Source organism: Glycine max, chromosome 19, assembly GCF_000004515.6.
Source record: "Glycine max cultivar Williams 82 chromosome 19, Glycine_max_v4.0, whole genome shotgun sequence".
NCBI classification, from domain to species: domain Eukaryota; kingdom Viridiplantae; phylum Streptophyta; class Magnoliopsida; order Fabales; family Fabaceae; genus Glycine; species Glycine max.
In genome coordinates this window covers 38,847,570-38,868,901 of record NC_038255.2, presented here as the reverse complement: position 1 = coordinate 38,868,901, position 21,332 = coordinate 38,847,570, and the positions used below count along the sequence as shown (strand labels likewise).

Here is a 21,332-nt window from a genome sequence, read left to right as displayed (position 1 = left end):
GCATTGGACTACTTGAAAACCTTTTTTCTCTAAATCTCCAAGAAGTACAACTACTCCTAGATAAAACCCCTCCAATGGGTTCAGGACCAACACCAAATCTAGCAAAAGAAAGGTCCCAATACACATCAATTTTAGCAGCTTGGGTATAGGGGAATGGTTCTTTTATAGCTATGATGATGGTCATCACCCAATAACCAAAAAAAGTATCATGAGATTTAAAGAATCAATTAAAACTCCTAGGTGGACAGAGCACTAAAACTAAGAAGAGCAAATCAAATTTCAATTTTTGCAATGAGATTCTTCACCATCGACTCAACCCAACACTTAGTAAGCCTCAACCCCTCCTATGACTAGCTCTAGGCCCCCATAGCTACGCCACCATCGAACTCTTCCTCGTCGACGAGTAGTACAACACCTTTCACAATTTCGACTACATCGTCGACCCCTCTTCCAATAACTACTTCGGTGACCTCAACACCCTCCACAACAACAATGTCGCCTTCGTCTACAACATCTCCTACCATGAGCAAAAGAAGAAGAAAAAAATAGAAGGAAGTGACCACAGATGCAACGATGACAACAACAGGAGTCATAGGCAAAATTAGTAATTGAAGTTTAAATTAGGGTTCACATAAAATAGAATTGGGGAATTTAAAGTGTACTTGAAATCATAGTCCTAGACTTTGCTTTCTGAGAATTTATTCTGTAGCAGTTAATGTTCTTTGCAAACTTAATTTTTGCATCTTTCATAAACACAACTTTCAAACTTTAGGTTTAAACAACATAAGAATTTTTCAAAATTGGTAATCGTGAATTAGTGCTTTGGGTACGATATCTAGACTCGCATCCTTGTTACTACTTCCATAGGATATGTTTTGCCGTTAGGCATATTTTTAAACGCGTCAATATATCAAAGATTATTTAGACACGTAGTTGTTATGTGTCTGTTTCTTTTTTACTCAGGCATGTGTAGAAATACATACATTCCTACCACGAAGATGAATCAATTCACTGGTCCTTATTAAGTTTTAAACTGGGAAAAGTTCTTTAACAGAAATAATAAACCATGTGATTTTCGTGTAGGCATGGCCTTTAGTGTATTTTTTTTTAAAGATTATGAACATGTTATTGATGTAAAGTATTTACAAATTTTATTGATAATTGATTTTTATATTGAAAAACCTGTTGACTGATCATCTTTAATCAACTTTTTTTTTCAATCACCTTTTTTTCCTCATGTGTATACTTTTATATGTATAGTTTGTTTGCAAAAGCTCCTGAATTAAACTCCATTTTTAGTGGAAGGAAAAAATTCTCACTTATGTGTTTTGTAAATTGTATAGTTTGTGAACTCCCTTGAATGAATAAAGCAAAAGGGACAAAAGAAAAGAAAATAATCTCTTAATTAACCTGTAATCATGTATCTTTTGTGGGCAGGCCATACAATTTTTGTCATTTTGGACCGTAACGTACTTACACAAAATTTCAAACTATTTTTTTTTTCGCACTTCTAGCTACTTTTATACCTGCATTCCTTTTTTTCTTAAAATTTCAGGTATGACATTTATTATTTTCCCTCTTCTTTTCATGTCTCTCTTTCTCAAGGATATATGCATCCTGAGTAAATATTTTCCAGTTTCAACATGTGAAAGTTGCGGACTTATATAGTATAATGCATGCACTTATAAAAGTGAAGTGCGCAACACATAAGCAACATAATATTAGGAAGAATTACTATAAACAATGCATCCCATTACAATTTGAATCCCCAAAATTCAAAAAAAAAAAAATACTAAAATAGGATACAACTCTATTTTGACAAAGAAGGGTAAAAGGTTCCAAGGAAAAAGAAAAACAAAGTTGCAGAATGGAATGGATGGCATTACCACCTAATTAACCAATCGCTATTCCATCCTTCTCATATATATATATACAAACTACACTAAGAATATATATCTTGGCGTTAATGTACAGTTACAAGCGAGAATGATTCATCTCTTGCTTTGGTTACCTATCTTCCTGAAGTTCAGTAACTTCCATTTAAGTTCCAACTTTTGCTTTTGCACCTCTTACCCTCAAAAAATCCATGCAAAAGCTCACTAAAACCCTCCAAAAACGCTTCCCATTCACCTTGGTTGAGGTCGGCCAAGGAAATAATGCCACCAACTTCATCACATTCTTCAGTTTCATCTTTGCGGTTATTCACGTTATCGTCGGAACCCCGAGGGACGCTAGTAGTCTTGACCTTCAAGCAAATATTTTCTAATTCACTTGGTGACTCTTCACCATCACAAAATTCCCTAGTCATCATTTGGCCTATTTGAGCAAGACAAAGGCCTGCAGCAGCAGCTTGCTTCAAGAAAATGGTGCAAGCGATAAGAACGCGAATCGAGGACTCCCTCAGCGAAGGAAGGTTGGTTCTCAAAATCTCTGCATCTCTAAAGGGATCAAGTTTGGAAATGTATTCAAGTACATAGTCAGAGAAAGGAATAGAGGCTTGTGGCCAGTGCAGCCACTCAAAATATGGATCATCCAGCCACTCAGGTAGGCAAAAACCATGGTCAATGGGAACAAGGTCAGCAACTCCATCAACATAGCCACTATTGTTGTGGTCATGTTTCATCACAAGCATATTCCCAGCATTTCTATCAAGGTTCATAATCCTAATGTCTAGGATCCCAATTTGGTGGACTGAAGAAACTTGGAAGAAAGAAGGGCCCAATTCTCCTGCATCAAAATCATGACCAACGAAGCGTTGGAGTGACGCAATTTTAGGCATGTGAGAAATAGTGGCCGTTGCACCAAAGAACGCAGCATGAGAGAATTTGACTAAAGCAGTAGGAGGCACACCAGCAAGGCCTCCATGGTCAAGAAGATAAGCAGCTAACTCTCGGATACCGGTTTCACCGATTCGAATCGATTTCTTTAGGCCGGGTTGGCCCAGCATTTGACCCCCTAAGCCCTTTGGGTTGTTCAAGGCTAAAGGCTCTTCATCCACTGGCTTTGCTACAGCAATGTTGTTACCGTTTTGGTTGGGGAAAACATAGGCACCACCTAGGCCACTTGGGAGGGGTATAGGATGAACACCTGAGGCCATGGCTATGGCAACCTCAACAACTAGAGCATGCACTGGAGGAGCTTCACTTCCACCAACAATCTCAACCCTTGGATGAGAAGAAGACGTGAAGTCTTCCCCTCCTAGCATTGTAGTTAGGGGGAGGCATGGAGTGGAGAAACTGCGGTGAATGTTTTCCGCTTGAAATGCTAATCCAAAGGAGTTTGAAGAAGAAGAAAGAGCACCACCAGTTTGGCTAAGTTCAATGATGTTAGGATCAAGGTGACCATAGGATTGGAGCTTGCACCTCTGTGTTCGGCTAAATGGCTTAAATCCATGATGTTGGTCAATGCTCACAACCATTTTTTAACAATCTCATTCAGATAATGGCAGCAGCGCATTCCACCAAATCACCTCAAAGTGGTTTTCTCAAGGCGATGGCTTCTGCAGGTAAATTCATCACAACTTTAGTATAGAAAGTTAAACCTATTTCCTCCTGGTAAGGAAATTGAAATTGAAATTGAAGCAAAACAAGATTATTCTAAACAACAATCATGTGTATTACTACATTCAAATTTCATTTTCATGTGTAATATCTTAAATGGTAAAAATATATTTTTTTACATGTACTTTCAAACAAATTTGATTTTATTCCTTATAGTTTTAAAATTATTAATTTCTTTATATTTTAAAAAATAAGCAAATTTATTCCATGTTTAATTCCTTGAAGTACACAAGAATTAAATTCACCTACTTTTAAAAGTATATAGACCAAAATAATTGATTTAAAACTTCAAAGATTAAAATTAAGTTTGAACAAAAGTATAAGAGAATAAAACATTTTTTTATACATACCTTAATAACCTTAATAATAAACGAGGAGTTTAATTTGAATGTACTTTTAGTATAAAATTGTTATATTATCATCAATTATTATATATGATAACAAATTGTTACTTTAAACATCATATTTAAGATGGTTTTTAATTGTTCAACTGTATAAAAATCTTTACATTAACCCACAATGTGTATCAAAAGTAAACTCTTAAACTAAACAATCTTATGCGTAAGGCAAACAAAATTCTTGCACGCAATGCAAGTTTGGTCCATGAACCATTCTGGTTCACTAATGATTGTCCCGCGGATTAAGTGCAAACAATTCTTTCAATATTTTAGAGATGGCTACAGTAAGATAAAAACTTGGACGAGCATTGATAGATAGAACTAGAAAACATGACCATACAATGAAAATTTTCTCATGATCTTGTCTCTACGATTTCCATTGCTTTTAAAATAGTAAAGCATCGGCACAGAATGATCGATCTATGCTTCAATTGATGACAACCCGCTCGAACAATTGCATTATTCTTTAAATATACTAGAAAATCTGTCCCTTTTTATCATACAAACATCAACAACAAACTAAATTAAGCAATGGGGAAAATGTAGGCAAATTTCTTACTGTGTATTGGCTTCAATGGGGTATATTTTCAAATGCTGGGACTCATCGCTTAAACTCTGGATACCAAATTAGTAGAAAAACAGGCTAACTCTGCACATTTTTTTTTTCTTGAATCCCTAATAACCTGCAAATTTCCCAAGCAGAAAAATGTAAACAAGAATGTTCAAATGAAAATGTACAACTGTATATCTCATATGTCATATAAATGAAATACAGAAAAACCAAATTCATCCCTCGCTCATAAGCACATGAGTTCACAAATTTTCAAACCATACTTCACAATATGTTGTATATATTAGGTTTTCTTTCTCCACATATCTAAGCATACAAAACAAAATCTTGAAACACAAACTGTCAACAATCACATCTAACAATCATCACAAGATCTAAAAGGCATCCCTTAATAATTTCCAAATGACGTGCATGGCAATGCACCGATTTTCAAACAAAAATCATATTTGTATAATTAGTATGTAAAGACAACAAAGTGTGAGATAAGATAACGAATATAATTGAAAGAGAGACAGAAAGAAAACACAATGTTGTAGAAAGTATATGGAAAATTATTGTATGAATTTTTTTTTTCATGGTTTCCACAAGTTTGCACTTCTCAAAGACAATTCTGTTCGAGACACAGTCGCACAGAAAATAATCGAATGACATGACTTATATTTCAAATGCTAAGCAAATTTAAAATGATTGTAGAAAGAGAAGGCTTTATGTATATACCCTGAACACTGAAGGTATTCAGGGAAACGAGAAGCAACGGGAGCGCGCGAGATAATCAAACCGTCGCCGGAGTAATATCGGAATAAAACTCCACACCACTCCCACTCCCACTCCCAACGTTAATATCCCCAGCCTCAAAGCACAAACCCCTTCTTTCACCATTTTCCACCTTTTCCTCTTTTTAACAATGTTCTCTTTTTTTCCCTTCTCCAACGTTACTATTTTTGGTTCCACACTTGGCATCTTTTTCGGACACAAATACTAATGTTATTATTTTAGTATTAACTAACTAATAACTAACAACTAACAACCTTAAAACTGTAACCGTTATTTATGGCCGTTAGAAGGTTCTCGCTCGGTACCGCAGGTTTGTTTCTCCTAGTTTTTGCTCGATTTGTTGTTCTAAAACAGCCTCAGAATGATATTAGGACTAACATGAACATTTGTTTGTGCGAAATTGGAATTGTCTAATTTTCAGACAAGTAAAAATTATATAAATAAAAGTTAGATAAAGAATGAAAAATTATAATTATAACAGAATAAGAATAATATATGTGGTTATTTAAAAAAAAGAATAATATTTTGTTTATGTAATGTAGGATTCAAACTCAATCCCTTATGACGACAATTTCCATATAGACCAGAAATGCCGCTAAAAAAATAATATATGTATATGTTGGAGTGACTATTCATTTTATTTACTTATTATTATGACTCTTTTTGCTAATGAAGTAACAAATTAATAGATTCCGAACAAAAGAAATACGAGAAACATAAAAAGCATTACTATTATACTATACATGGCTTAATAACTTACCTATTCTGAAAAGCTCACCACCTATTCTATCAAAAAAGAAAAACTTACCTTTTCTGAAAAGCAAAATTAAAAAAAGAACTTCTCAAGACCCTATTGATATTCAAATTTGTTCTTCCAAAAGCTTTTCTTTATTTTAAGTAAAAGAAATTTATGATTAGCGTTATTTTTTAAGTAAACTAGGATTCAATTTTTCAATTCAAACTCAATGGGGGGGGGGGGGGGGGGGGATAGCTAACTTCCACGTTCCAATGATCCAAGAGAAAATAGTATATGTATTGTTATTCGATCAATCATGAATTATTATATAAAATAAGTTTGTTACTGATATTATGATTTCTGATCTTTTGTCAATTGAAAAACTTTTAAACTCAACGTATAATAATGATCCAATATAATCCTTACGCAACCAACGCCAATAGTTGTTTGATCGCACTAGGCTAGGTAGTGAGCATGAGAATCGCATTCAATAGAGAATGGGCATCTATACTAGTTAGATACACTAAACTAGCCAACAACAATTACATAATCACTTTATACTGAATTAAATTAAATATCTATTAATCATATAGATCTTTACATTGCGTGATAAACTAACAGTTGTTAATTTAATCTAAGTAAATATTTTTCTCAATTCCAAGACATTTGTAGCAGGCCAGTGAGTATCAAGCAGAAAGCCTGACTTAAATGTTGCACAATATTGTTTTATTTACACTTGCATTATGAGTACGGAGTACCTCTTATAATTACTATTACTATTATTATAAAAGCTACAACTTATGGGCAGGACATAAACAATACATGCATCAAGATTTATTTGTAGACTTCATTAAGAAACATAATGCAAACAGATGGAACAGAGCACGGATGATCCTTATTGTTATCTTCATCTTAGCAGGTTATAGGATATAATATGATTTGAAGGACTAGCATGAATAACATCAGCTACAATTTTTATTTGACAAGAACAGGCTTTTCCGTGGTACTGGCAAACTTCTGCTTCTCAGAAAGAGCTTCTGCTGCTGACAACACCGACACTGGGCTCGCTTCTATTTCTGAGTCGTCTTCCTTAGGGAGTGATCTTCCACTCCAACTGACGAGATCTTTGATGGTGGTTTGGAGGTCATTATCCTTGATCAATGATTCCAAAGTCACATGCACACCTGACAACAGTCAAAAGCACACTTGGATCATAATTTTCCATAAGGTGGTTCAATAGTAACAGATTATCTAGCGGAGTTAACTGAGACTAAGCTTAAGACTCACGGAATCTCCAATAGTGCTTCGGATTCGTAGGGTCATTGATTGTCTCCTCTGTTGCAGGGCGTGTTGTATATTCTTCTTTTAATGCTAGCAAGTCCTGCATTCGAGGTCCGCCACATTAGGAGCATGAGTTCCATGTACAGAGAAATAACTAAAATGAAGTTGTCCCCGACAACCATAAACCAACTAGTGCAAGCTGAAAGGGCTGTCTTGGGAAATTAAAATGGAAAACCACAATAAGTTTATTTCACCCTGTTAAAATAACATGTCAGTCAGAATACCTGAAGAGGGAAGATTGCCCACATTGATGGGGCTTCAAAATGCTGCCTTATAACAAAATGTGCAACTTCTGGAACACATTGATCGGGCGGCAACCCATCGGACTCCATCACATTCTTGAAAAACCGGAGTCTTCTTTCTTCATCTTCTTCCCACCAAGCACGCAAGGTGGAACAGTCATGACATGAAGGGGCACATACCTGCACATTGCCTCAAGTTAACCAATCAAACAAAAGAGCTCCAAATAGAAAAACTTACATTAGTTCTCAATGAAGATGGACTCAGATTTAGCATATTATAACAAGGAAACCCTAAAAATCTAATTACATTTCCTCGGAACCACAACTATAGGCACCACCAAAACCAGAAACTTTTTGTTCATTGAGTCATAAAACCAAAAGACATTTAAATGTGGCAAGGATATAACACAATCAGATAAAAGTTTGAGTTCGGGTTGTAGCTATTGAGAGAGGAAAAAGGATAGAATAGAAAGTATTCTGAAATGTATATTGATTTGATATAAATGATGCAAAACACAAAGCACTCGAACTATTTATAGAAACTAATCCTAAGAGATAATCTAACATTCTAAATTATTCCAAGATACAGTCTAGATATTATTAGATATTCTTCATATATTCTGATAGGTTTCGAAACACTTTAGACAATAAGATTTCTTTTTAGAGGATTCATCATCCTGCCAACCTATGGAAGTTTTTTTTTTTTTTTCTATTTTTCTATATGGAACCGTGAAGCCTCAATAAAAATATAAAAAGTCAATATGTTTCCATTAGTTCAACCAACGGCACCTAAATAAAATAAGGAAAAGGAGGAGAAGCAATAGAACATAGAAACCTTACCGTCATGTAGCTGTACTTAGAAGGAATACCAAATTCCAGATCAGGTTCATTGGGCATGCGCTGAATGCGCAACCCAACTAATCCCAGTTCTTGCATAACCTACATTAACAAATTTATAGTCAAATCCTAACAATGTACCCAAATTAAGATAAAAATAAAAATCTAATTCTTTTAATATCTTTAGGATAAGTCAGAATGTGAGTATGTGTGTGTGTGTGTGTGCTTGTGTGTCTGCAAGTGAAATAGAGATAGATTTTCTAGATTAGGAGAGCTTAAGGAAAACATAATGGGCATACAGGATGGACACAAGATGGAATGAGACCCAAATCTTCCCCACAGGCCAGCATGTCTGATGAATTTAGAAGTACAGGCAGGGTCTTCAATGCATTTTGCCTCCAAAGATTCTCTTGACGACAGAAATAGTAGTCATGGTATAATCGTTTGAGAACATTCTTGCTGTATTATATATGGAAAACTAGTGAGAATGAGAACATATCTCAAGGAAGTCAAAATTCAGAATGTCGAAAGAATTTTTGTACTGTATGCAGAACAGTTTTCAGCATAAAATTATGTGTAAAAGTGGGTATAATTGCAGGAACCATCCTCAATGGACAGTACGCACACACTGAGATAGGTACGGTACCTATGATCATCCAAATCCTGGAAACTTATGGTATCTTCAAGGTTGAAACGAGGATAAAATTTTCTTGGATCCTCTGGATCTCGGATTAGAACTATATTCTGCAAGCCAATAATAGCATATAACATAATGTCGGACTTGCAATACCAAGAGGACACAACACAAGACAAAAAGATTCAAAATATATTTAAAGGAAAGCCAATTTTAAGATTGAAGAGTGTAAAATTAATTCATCATCATTGTAAAACTTTTTATGCCAATAATTAATAAGAAAGTGCCACATCATTGCAGTAACTAAGGTTTTCACTTTCAGTGGAATATTATCTTTACAAAAATGGAACCATATGGTTTACCTAATAGAGTAAAACTCAGTTAGTAAATCAAAATTAAATCCAAGATTAATTAGTGTTAACTTTCAGAGTAAATATCAACACAGGAAAAGAGGGGGGGAGAGAAGAGCAATATGAACAAGGAAGAAAATTCGATAAAGCTACCTGTGAAAGATCAAAGAGATTACGCTGCAATTTGTCTACACTCTCCAACAAGAGAGAACTTTCTGCACAAGTTTTCAGTTTGGAAGCAATTTTTTTCTCTGTGTTGCAATCCTCCTTGAACTAAAACCATTTATTGAAAATAAATATATTATTGAGCAAGACACTTCAACACACAGACTGAATATATATAATGATTACAACAGAGTTAACAGAAATTTAACACGTCAACACTCAGACATACAATTAACTAAAAAATGCCTAATTTCTGGTTTTATCCACTTAGGGTGTATTTGTTTCTAGGTTTGTCGTGTTTCTTCCAAGGAAAGTGAACATGGGAATATATGCTTCATACATGCTATGAAAAAAATGGACATTTTTTAATCCCAAGAAAATGTTTTGCTTACATTTTAATCCCATGATGCGGATGGATATCGTACTTTTCCATAACAATGGAAGTTATTTTGAAATTCACCCAACCATTAACTTCCACCCTCACCTCCTTCTACCTCTTTTTTTTCCTCCCATCTTATTATTCTTTTCTTTTCAACTAAAATTTTGAAATTTTTTCTGAAAATAATTGAATGCTGTCTTGTGGCCTAGAAGTCACAGGTTCAAATCCTGGAAACAACCACTCTGCTTGTAAGGCTATGGTTTCATACATCTACCATTCCCAAACCCCACTTGATAGGATCCTTGTCCTTTTCCTAACAATATTAAATGGGTTTAATTAATCATTTGGTCCTTATACCTACATCAACTTTTTGTTTTAGTCCCTGTACCTAAAAAAACTCTACATTTTAGTCCCTATACGAGTAATTTTTATATTTTAATTCTTGTTGTTAGTTTTTTGATGGTGTAAAACTGCCACAAAAGGAGACATAAGTACTTAAACACTAAAAAAAATGCTCTAGGGACTAAACATTGAGTTTTTAAATATAGGGACTAAAACAAAAAGTTGATTCAGATATAGGAACCAAATAAGTAATTCAACTAATAAAAGAGAGTGTGTTCAAAACAATGTAACAAAAAGTGTGTTCCTAACATTTCTCTTCATGGTTTTAGTTTGGAATTAGGTTCCATCTCAATAAAACCATCCGTCTTAATGAAGACTTAACCAAGCAGAGTTCATTCACGAAAATTGTTGAAGTTTGTCCTTCATTTTGTATCCATTATTTCCTAACTTATGCCTTGATTTAATTTGTAATAAATCTGTTCAGAATCAGATTTGAATAAAATCTGAATTTTGATCAGATCATAGATGATAGGTTATTTATTGCTTCCTGATTTCTTTCTTTTATTTCTTGATTATAGCAGATTTGGTTTCCTCTTTGGGACTAATTCTGTTTATAAATCAGTAGATGTATTATTCAAACTGGATAAGAGAAATAAAATTATTTCTTTCTCTGTTCTAATATAAATTCATGATGATCAAATCTAAAGGTGTGTTATATAAACCTACAGGAGTTGGTTATCAAATATTTATTAATTAAATTAAGATAATAGTCAACTAAAAACAGTGCTTCTAATTATATTCAGAAAAGTTGCTCCCTACTTCCCTTATGACTAAAACTAAATGTATGCTATATGAGTATATAACCATACAAATCAATAAATATTAGACAGAAAAGGATAATCACCTCATAGAAGTTCTTGTCAATTTCCTTTAGAAAAGTTGTTGCAACAAAAGTCCAAGCATCACCAAATTTTTCCTGTAACAAGAATGAACATGATATATTGCAACTTACCTTGGCAAACACATGTACAAGACTACAACACATATTATAGAAATCCAGACAGCAACCTGGAGTTAATTTTTTCACATACTGCAAAAATTCAGTTGTAGTAGCTAAAAAGGTAGACTACTAACCTGTAATAGTTCCCGCTTAATATATGGGTAACTTAGGCGATTAAAGTCCCATATTCCTTCTCGTTCAAGTTCTTCCTACAACAGATAAGACATGAAATATAAATTGACTAAAAGTACAAAAAAAATATATTTTGCTAGTTAGAGCATTTCAGGACGCATTTCACTGCATCAAGTGCCCTTTAAATTTAAAAGAACAAGAGTATACCTGACTAAGAGGAATAGATGGTCGGAATTTTCCAACAAGACCTGTCGCAGCATGATCCGGAAGTTCCCAAATTCGGAAGAATCCCAAAATGTGATCAATCCTGTAAGCTGTAAAATATTTTGCCATCTGTTGTGGATTTAAAAAAAAAATACAAAATAAATAAAAAAGATTCAGCCTCTATATTTAACTTTGGATGGACTATTGTCCATATAAGGACAAGATCAAGAATTCAAAACCAAAACCTGTGTCAATCGAGCTCTCCACCAACCATAGTTGTCCTTTGACATTTCTTCCCAATTATAAGTAGGGAAACCCCAATTCTGGCCATTTTTATCAAAATAATCTGGAGGTGCCCCAGTAGAAGTGTTCATTCGAAACAAATTTGGATAAACCCAGGTATCCACACTGTTTCTGTCAACTCCAATAGGAAGATCTCCCTTTAGTATCACTCCCTTCTTTCTTGCATATTCTGCAGCTTCTGATAACTGTCAGAACAAGAAGATAGCAAACGATAAGATTCATTTGTTTTAGTGATTTGACTGCCATGAAGAACTTACAGAGAGTAGTGTTCAATTTAACATACTTGTAAATGTAAATGGTATTGAACATAGTAGTGGAAGCAAATTATCTCATAATGCAGGCTGTCCTTGGATACAAGTTTCTCTAGCTGTAAACAATAGGAAATAGAAAACCTCAACTTAACCACATTTATTTTAAAAATAAATAAAAATAACCTAAGGTATATACCTTATCCTCTGAGTAATGAGCAAAACAACCCCATTGAGTGCGATCTGATGTTTCAAAGAAGTCCCGCAGGAAACAGAAAGCAGCATAAGGTTTCAACCAACCCTATTACCATCAAAAATAAAGCCAAGTCAGATGCAGGGTTGCCCTATCACTAGAAGTAGAGGGAGACCAAAAAAACTACCCATTAAAAAGATTTAGAGATTAATGGTTTTTCTATAGATATGATTCATAATATCATGATGTTATTTGATCCATGTAGCCAACCCCACCTAGTGAGAAAAAGGAAAAAGGGCTGGTTTTTTGTTGTTTTTGTAAGAAATAATTGATCATGGCAAGTTTATTATAAAGGAAAGGAAAAATGTACAAGAAACAAAGATAAGACAGATAAAATATCTTTTGACGGCATATTAAACAGCAACACTCTGCAGTAGTAAGACCTCATTCTCAGAAAAGAACTCCTTAAAGGAACTTGAATTAAGTATCAAATCTTTCTCTTGAGCGAAAACTTTCTTAGCAATTGAGAGTTTAGTAGCCATTGTAGCCTCATAATCAACATCCTGTAGGAACACAAATAAAATTAACCATAAGGAAGTTGTCATTTACCAGTATGTTTGTGTATAAAAATCATGATGACAGTAACAACATATTTGTATAAAATACAACCAAAATAAAACATGAGTAACCCTCATTTTAATCCCTAAATATTAGCATCGGTCACTTTAGTCCTTGACTTTAAAAAATTCTCACTTTAATCCTTTACTTAACAAAGTGTTATTGACTTTAGTCCAATTTGGGGCAAAACAACAGTGAAAAATAAGGTTGAAAGGACTACAATGAATGACCTTTTGTAAAGTCACTGACTAAAGTGAGGATTTAGTAAAGTTAGGAACTACAGTGACTAACCTTACAATATCAAGGACTAGAATGGAGGTTTACTAAGAATACAGGTATCTCAGTTTCCAAAGTACTAAATTTATACAGTTAAAAACAAAGGCTGCAACATCTCATAATTTTTTGCACGTTGAAAGGGTGTTCTTTTGGTTTTTCTTATTTGAACCCTGGAATCGAATCTAAACAGTATTCTATTCAACTAATTGCAGCAATTGGATTTTAAAAAAAAAAATTGGTTTTGCTACACCAAAATATATGCAATCTTGGTTCCATCTAAAGGTGCTATACTGCTATGTCACTTAAAAAAAAATGAAAAGTGCGTGGAGTGCTACATTGAAGACTGAAATTAATTTACCACCAATCTTACAACCATAGCAACACACCTCTTTTCTATTATAAAAACATAATTAGGTTATAATGGTGTTTGCTTAGAACTGATATTTATTTAGAACAACATGAATATTAGGAGTGACTAAAAGGCAAATTATTTAGACTTCGTAACGTCCTTTCAACCATGCATATTATAAATTAGAGAACCTTTTTTTTATGGTATCAAGATATATACAAAGATTAGGTAGCATTACCTTCCCATCCAATTGCTGTTTTGCCTTTTCAATCTCTTTCTGTTTAAAGGAGAAGCAGAGCATTTCAAATATCAGGATTTTGAATCTGCTACCAATGCTATTCAAAAGAAAATAAAATTTCTAAACATAACCTTGATCTCCTCGGGTATGTTCTTAGAAAGTGCCTGTACTCTCAGGTACAATGGATGCAATGCAAAGACTGAGAGTGAACTGAAAACCAAGCATACACAAGATCACAACTTCAAGTCTCAACAATTAGTATATGAATTTATTTATTTTTTTGGTACAGAGTCTATGAATTGTTGTGAAACAATAATTAGTCACAAGAAATATTTTATTTTCATCATGTGTGAAAAAATTAATGTCAGAGACTTGGTTCGATTTGCTGCATGCAGTTTGTATCTTATCTAAATAAAAGTTTGAGATAGTTTTAAGTCAAAATGGAAATTACAAACTTGGGAAATCAAATATATGCCACCCCAAAGTTGTAAGGAGATCAAAGATGAGAGTTTTAGCAACTTCAAACAAATCTTGTAAAATTCAATTTCCTACATCTTAAGTTTTTCATTTTTCCTTTTTGCCTTTTTGCCTGTGTTACGTGCAGCGGCTTGTTGCTGAACTTTGAGGGTCAGCACCTCCAGAAACAAAGAGGAAGAAGGAGAAGATAGGCTGGTTTCGAGGGTGCCAGTGCCTCCAGAGGAAAAGGGAGAAAGGAAAACTTTGCTATTTCATTCATATGCTGCAAGTGCCCCTACAACGGATCTATATAGCTACTAAGGGGACAAGGCCCTGACATCCACTAACCGAGCTACGCAAAAGCACACAAAAGCAGAAATATCACTAACAGCAAAATCCCTTTATTCTAGAAGATACGATCCTATCCTAGTAGTGCGCTTTCTTCACGTACGGACTGCATCTGCATGCTGCATGGAACCCAACTGCACATAGCCTTCAAGTAGGGATAGTGGCTTGCCTTTTGGGCCTTACTTTCTGTAGCCCTTGATTGCTATCTGTAACATTCCCGCCCTCATCAGAAACACCTTGTCCTCAAGGTGTTGGGGCTTCAAACCATGGCTTAAAAATGCGAACCGGGATCCCAAATTAAAATGGATGAAGGAATGAGTGAATGGAGGTTGGTGTTGCGGAAGTAGAGCCATTTTGCGGCGTAAAAGTTGAGGAAGAAGGAGTGGTCGAGCTCCTCGCAGCGGCTGAAGTGCTCCTTGCGGACTCGAGGAATGGTGATCCCGCGGCGGTCGGAGGACACGTGGAGGTTGCTGATTGCAAGGAGGGAAACAACCACAATGGAAACTAGACCCATCAAGGTTGTGGGCCGCGGCAAGGTTGTGGACTGCGGCTGTATGGGTGCGAACGGCGGAGGTGGCGGAGGCGGCCAGGCTAGCAGAGGTGGCATGGTCGTGGATGAGGTAAGCATGGGTGATGGAGTTGACTCGAGTGACGGAGGCAACGACAGAGGCAATGGCGGAGGCGGTAATGGTGCGGGACTTGGTTGTATGGGTGCAGAGCATGGAAACTGAGGAGGGTAGTGGTGGCCGGGTCTCCGAGGCAGTCGTAGGAGAAGGGCGTCTAGTTGGGAGTCGAGACGGCGTGTAGCAGCATCAAGTTTGGCCAAGGCGGTCCTCGGTGGCAGACGAAAACTCAAGGTGGTGTGGTGGTTGTTGTGGGGGGTAGTGGAGGGTGGTCTTGCAGTTGTGGAGGGCAGCCATGGAAGCTCCGTACGACGAGTAGTGTGGGTGGTGGTAGGCAGCCATGGAAGCTTCATATGGTGAGTGGTAGCCATGGAAGGCGGCCACGGGAGGTCAATGAAAGCACCAAATGTTACGTGCAGCGGCTTGTTGCTGAACTTCGAGGGTCAGCACCTCCAGAAACAAAGAGGAAGAAGGAGAAGATAGGCTGGTTTCAAGGGTGCCAATGCCTCCCGAGGAAAAGGGAGAAAGGAAAACTTTGCTATTTCATTCATATCCTGCAAGTGCCCTTACAACGGATATATATAGCTACTAATGGGACAAGACCCCGACATCCACTAACCGTGCTACGCAAAAGCACACAAAAGCAAAAATATCACTAATAACAAAATCCCTTTATTCTAGAAGATATGATCCTATCCTAGTAGTGCGCTTCCTTCACGTACGGACTGCATCTGCATGCTGCATGGAACCCAACTGCACGTAGCCTTCAAGTAGGGATAGTGGCTTGCCTTTTGGGCCTTACTTTCTGTAGTCCTTGATTGCTATCCATAACACTATGTTTCTGATGTTCTAGTACCCCAAGTCTATGGTTGAACTGTAGAAGGAAGAAACAACATGGGCTGCCCTCAACTGAGGTGAATGGGAGAAAGAGAAGAGTGGGCTGAGTGTAGACAAGAGGAGGACAACAGGTGTGATGAGTGGAGAGGAAAATGATGCAGTGTTACTACCATAAGATGGGATAAATAGAAAAGGGAGAAAAAGAGTGGGGAAGGCAGTCATTGAGAGAATAAGGAGTATTTGGGAGTACACTTTGCATTTGAGAGCAGGATTTTTTTTTCTGGTGTTTTCTTGTTATTTCACTGTATTAAATTGGGCTAACTCTGAATTAAGTAGTCTTATTTCTTTTCTGGAAGACCAAGTTTTATCAGTTTCTAATATCTTCAATTTATTTAATTTATAGTAAAAACCATGTTTGCATAGTGCCAAGTAATAAGAGATTTACTACATATTTATCTGATGTCTACAATGATTTTGAAGCTGCCATACCTGTATGGATAAGAATCCCACCACATCCCATGCACAGATGTATCATTGATTGGTAAAAGTTGAACTAAATGGAAACCAGATGCTACAGCCCAGTCAACTAGCAACTTAAGGTCAAGAAACTCCCCAACACCCAGATCAGATTCTGACCTAACAGAAAACATGGGGACTGCTACACCAGCACCACGCCAAGGTATTTCCTAGCAAAGAAAACCAACAACAACTTAGAACTGTAATACTCAAAAAAAGAGAAGAAACACAATACACTGATAATGTAATTTCAGCAACTTACCCGCATCATGCCATCTGAAAGAAAAATATATTTCGCCTCATTCCTTGGGGAGTTAGCATAGACTTCTCGATTTGGACCACTCTCTATAGAAAAGTTCCCACTCCTGTCATATTTTCCATATCTATATGTGGAATTGCTGTTAAGGACGAATATAAAGCTTGATAAGAGTACTGGTAGTAACATATGAAACTAATAACAGCATAATTTCATTATATAGTTAATGATGAAAAGTCCAAAATGGATATTTGATTGGAAAATCACTCCTTTGCATCACACATTCAGCTTTCCAGACAGATTCACCAAAATAGCTGAGTTTTAGTCCATTTTCAACTTTCCACTGCCCCAACTTTGTATTGCTGCCAATGACATATATCTGCAAAAGTTCAAGAAATAACACTAATTCAAGATAAGCAGAAACCTTTTAATCACAAATCATAGATGCATGTATCGTTCTACACATATACATGCTTTTAATGAATTCACAGCACATGCAGATAAACAACATTAATCATTTGGGATAAAAAGGTCTTACTGATGTGTCTTTCTCAATATTTGGGCAGGAAATTTTGAATTGGACCAAGATAGCTTCTCCTAGTCATCAGAAATCAAAATGGAGTTTTCAGCAAAATAATAAACCAACACTCTACACACATACAGAAACCATAAGTCCCAATAAGAGATTAAAATTTTAATTTGAAAAATATACCTTCCGGTTCAACATTAATGTGGTTTACTCCTACGGTTGCATCGCTCAAGTCCCAGCTTTGCCGAAAAATGACATCTTTGAAAGCACTTCTGAAAGGAAGTGCATCTGAGCCAGTCTGGACTTGACAATAAAATAAGGAAATATCTTCAGAATATAGTTTTGAAAACTAATACTTTCATTCTAACTTTATTGAATTATATTATGAATGAGAATTATATTCAACTTCTAGAAGTAATTTCCTCACAGGCAACTTTGAGAGACTTCCCCAAGTGAAATATTTTAGCAAGACTCTGAGCAAAATGATCAGGAACAAGAGCTGATCTATGAATTATTTTATGATATTGGCAACTGGGAAATATCAGACTACTGAACCCAAGTGGAAAACAAGAAAAGCATCTTCATGAGCTCAAAAATAATTTTTGTTAAGAATATAACTTTCATTCTTACAGCTGCCAAGTAAAGAACTCACTGAAAAGGTCTACTATACAGTGTAACATCATTTAACAAAATGAATCTAAATTTATCAGGAATGGCACTAAAACTAGGCCATATCTTCAGAGAATATACAAAAAGCAATAGTAGAAAGAATTACTCAAAAGAGAGACACAAGAAAGTGGAATGAGAGAAAGGCAGCACCTGCCAAAGATCACGGAACTCAATCTCCTGGCCACTCTGAATCCCTTCACGGAGTACCAGTTCACGCTTCTTCCCCATCTCCCATCTCAGTACATTTTTGTTATCATCTACAACATAATAGCTGTACTGGCATTGGAACCCTTTTGGCACAGTGATACTTCCACCCCATATGAGCTCAGCCCCTTGATGAACGGGGCTGAGCAACACACCCTTCTTCACATTCCAGGAACCAAGAACTGGTACAGAGCCACACACCAGCAAGCTCTGACCCCATTGGGTGAAATACGGTATCCGAAAGCTTACTTTCACCGAATTCGTAGACTTATTCGCAGAAAACAATCCCGGATTCACCATGTCTTCCAAGAAGGATAGTGACAGAGCAAAAACACTAAATTTCTAGCCAAAAACTGAAAATTGATAACAAAAAAAGTGCAAATATCAGTGCTGATGAAAGATCAGACCAATCCACAATATATAGACAGCATCAAAGTTACAAAACTCTAGGCACTAAGCTCACATTCTCTGGAACTCACACCAGCAAGAAAAGGAAATGATTGAGGAAAACACAAGTAACAATTCCTTTTCTTATGCATATAAAAAATAAAAAATAAAATCATTTCTTATGAAATGCTTCAATTTCTGACAATTCGTTCATAAAACGTTAATGTCTTGGATTTCAAATCGAACACAGCATTCCCATTGAACATAATTCAAGTTAACTGAATTCCACACAGAGAAAGTCTCGAGAACATGAAATGAGATGAACAAAAATCAAATCTTTTGTGTGAAAACGAGGATGGGTAGAGAGAATGAGAGCGTAATTCAACTCACCTTTGCTTCAAGCAGAAGATATGATCTTGCGAGTCTTCAAAAGGGAATAAAATATAATATATAAATAATTAAAATGTGAGAGTATTGGAGAGTGTAAGGGTGGCGTTTGTCTGGTTCGAAAGCAGATATTTTGATGGAAAAGTATAGACTGCAATTTGAGAGGGAAAACAAAGAGAAGAAGAGAGACGTTTCTGGCTACGGGGATTTGATACGTAGTGTTTGTTTTTATGTGTGTGAGAGAGAGATAATAATGTGATATTTTTTTTTCCTGATGAGTGCGGGGCAATGACGTTGTTGCTATCACAGTTTCAGTAGCTGGAAGCTCCTCAATTCTCGTGGTGTAATTGACTTCAGGAATTAACGGTGCAAAATGAAAACTTTTTTTTCTCAAAAACAGATAAATTATGTATGTGTTATTTACTTATTTTACACAGAATTGTTTTCTTATACTCTCTTCTTTTGAGTACATCACAATCATAAATTATCATATATAATTTATATTAACTTTAATAATAATTACTTTTAAAATGTTAACGATATAAAAACATTTAGGTGTTTGGAACCTTTTAACAATATAAACCTAATGGCTAATATTTTTGTTATAGGAAAGTATGACACTAAGGATAAGTTCAATTTTTACACATATATATAACGAGAACTTTAATATTATTTATTCTAAAATCATTTTTACTGATTTGATGTATTAGAGTAAATAGTCCATTTAATCCATGGATATGTATTTTACTGTTATTTTTAGTCTCTAAAATTAAGAAAAATTAAAATAAATTCTTAAAATTTTTTAGAGTTTCATTTAAACTTCTAATATTAATCATTTTTTCTCATTTTGATCCCTAGTCTAGGGACTTTAGTGATAATATTAACTTAAATTTAGGAATCAAAATGAAAAAAAAAAAAGAGATTAATTTTAGAGACTTAAATAAAATTCTAAAAAAACATTGGAAACTTATTTGTGTTTTACTTAATTTGGTGGACTAAAATGACACTTAAATAATAATTCAGAAATCAAATTGATCATTTGCTCATTTGATTACTAAATGCATCAAAATATGCATCATGTTATCTTTGTATGACAATTTAACACATTGCACATTATATAAAAATAAATATTTGTTTGTTTTAATATATATTTATTTGTATTTATTAGTTTTAAATTTTGATGTCGTAAGTGATACTTTACAAATGTGTTTAATTTTATCTCAAATAAATGTTGAAACTAAAAACATGGAAAATGTTTAACTTCTCAAAAATCTCATAATTTTAATTATAATAAGATATTAAACTTTGATGGATCGAAGAATTGTGTAGAAAATTATATGCATTTAATACTTGAAAAAGGTATATAAAAGTTTGTGGTTCAGACCCTCCTTATAGGGTCAATATGGTTTGCGTCTAACTCGATCTTATAAAATGAGGTTTGTACATCATGTATGTATATTATTTTGGCTTTATCACTAGTCCGATGTGAGATATCCAACACACACCTCTCATGTCGAGAACTAAACATCTCAAGCATAAGTTGACATGACTGGACATCTAGGGTGATATGATAGTGGCACAATAGGCCTAACAATGATCGCTAGGATAGGCTTTAAGAACATCTCAAAATGTGAGTTGGGATTTAATTCAACCCTACAAAATCATTTTGTAAGGTAAGATTTTCACGACACTTATATATGATATTTTTGCCTTATCTATAGCCGATGTGAGATCTCCAACACACCTTCAATACTTGAAAAGGTTTATACAAGTTTGTAGCTTAGGCCATCCTTATATGACCAATGTTTTGACCTAAAGTTTGTTAGGTTGTTAGGGTCATTACATTCGAGATATTGTCCGTTTTGGTGTTGACATGAGTCTCACAATTTTATCCTTAAAAGACACTTAAATAGGTTAGGAGAGGAGGTGATTATAAACTTTTTTTTGTAGATTCTTAAACAATGTGAAACTATTTTGAAGTAGATTCATTTAAGTATTTTAAAATTGTTGTACTAAAATAAAATAAAATAAAACTTTATATCATAAATTTTTATGACATACTAATAATACAAATAGAAACTAATATAACAAGATTAATTTTCTAAGAATTAAATGATAAAAAATGTATAAAGTCTGTTGAGAAAGTATAAAATATAAATTTCTAAGCTAATTTTTTTGTTATTAAAATTGTTGTGAAAGTATTCACCAAAAAAAAAATTATTGTGAAAGT

The 21,332-nt window shown here is 34.9% G+C and overlaps 2 protein-coding genes across 2 annotated transcripts; both read right to left on the bottom strand.

Moving 5' to 3' along the window:
• Window positions 1-1,622: 1,622 nt before the first annotated feature.
• On the bottom strand, window positions 1,623-5,681 carry LOC100809677 (phosphatidylinositol 4-kinase gamma 8). The gene is made up of 3 exons (XM_006604248.4): window positions 5,247-5,681; window positions 4,518-4,641; window positions 1,623-3,499 (listed from the first exon to the last, which is right to left on the bottom strand). The coding sequence occupies exon 3, from the start codon at window positions 3,416-3,418 to the stop codon at window positions 2,027-2,029; it is 1,392 nt and encodes a 463-aa protein (XP_006604311.1). The 5' UTR covers window positions 3,419-3,499; window positions 4,518-4,641; window positions 5,247-5,681; the 3' UTR covers window positions 1,623-2,026.
• Window positions 5,682-6,723: 1,042 nt separating this feature from the next.
• On the bottom strand, window positions 6,724-19,419 carry LOC100793021 (4-alpha-glucanotransferase DPE2). The gene is made up of 23 exons (XM_003554051.5): window positions 19,106-19,419; window positions 18,275-18,681; window positions 17,639-17,753; window positions 17,465-17,523; window positions 17,178-17,305; window positions 16,933-17,059; window positions 16,644-16,840; window positions 14,022-14,100; window positions 13,891-13,929; window positions 12,853-12,972; window positions 12,416-12,517; window positions 12,252-12,335; window positions 11,911-12,153; window positions 11,669-11,794; window positions 11,464-11,538; window positions 11,234-11,305; window positions 9,597-9,716; window positions 9,106-9,203; window positions 8,759-8,918; window positions 8,463-8,561; window positions 7,605-7,802; window positions 7,327-7,420; window positions 6,724-7,223 (listed from the first exon to the last, which is right to left on the bottom strand). The coding sequence occupies exons 2-23, from the start codon at window positions 18,626-18,628 to the stop codon at window positions 7,015-7,017; spliced, it is 2,898 nt and encodes a 965-aa protein (XP_003554099.1). The 5' UTR covers window positions 18,629-18,681; window positions 19,106-19,419; the 3' UTR covers window positions 6,724-7,014.
• Between the last annotated feature and the right edge of the window lie 1,913 nt (window positions 19,420-21,332).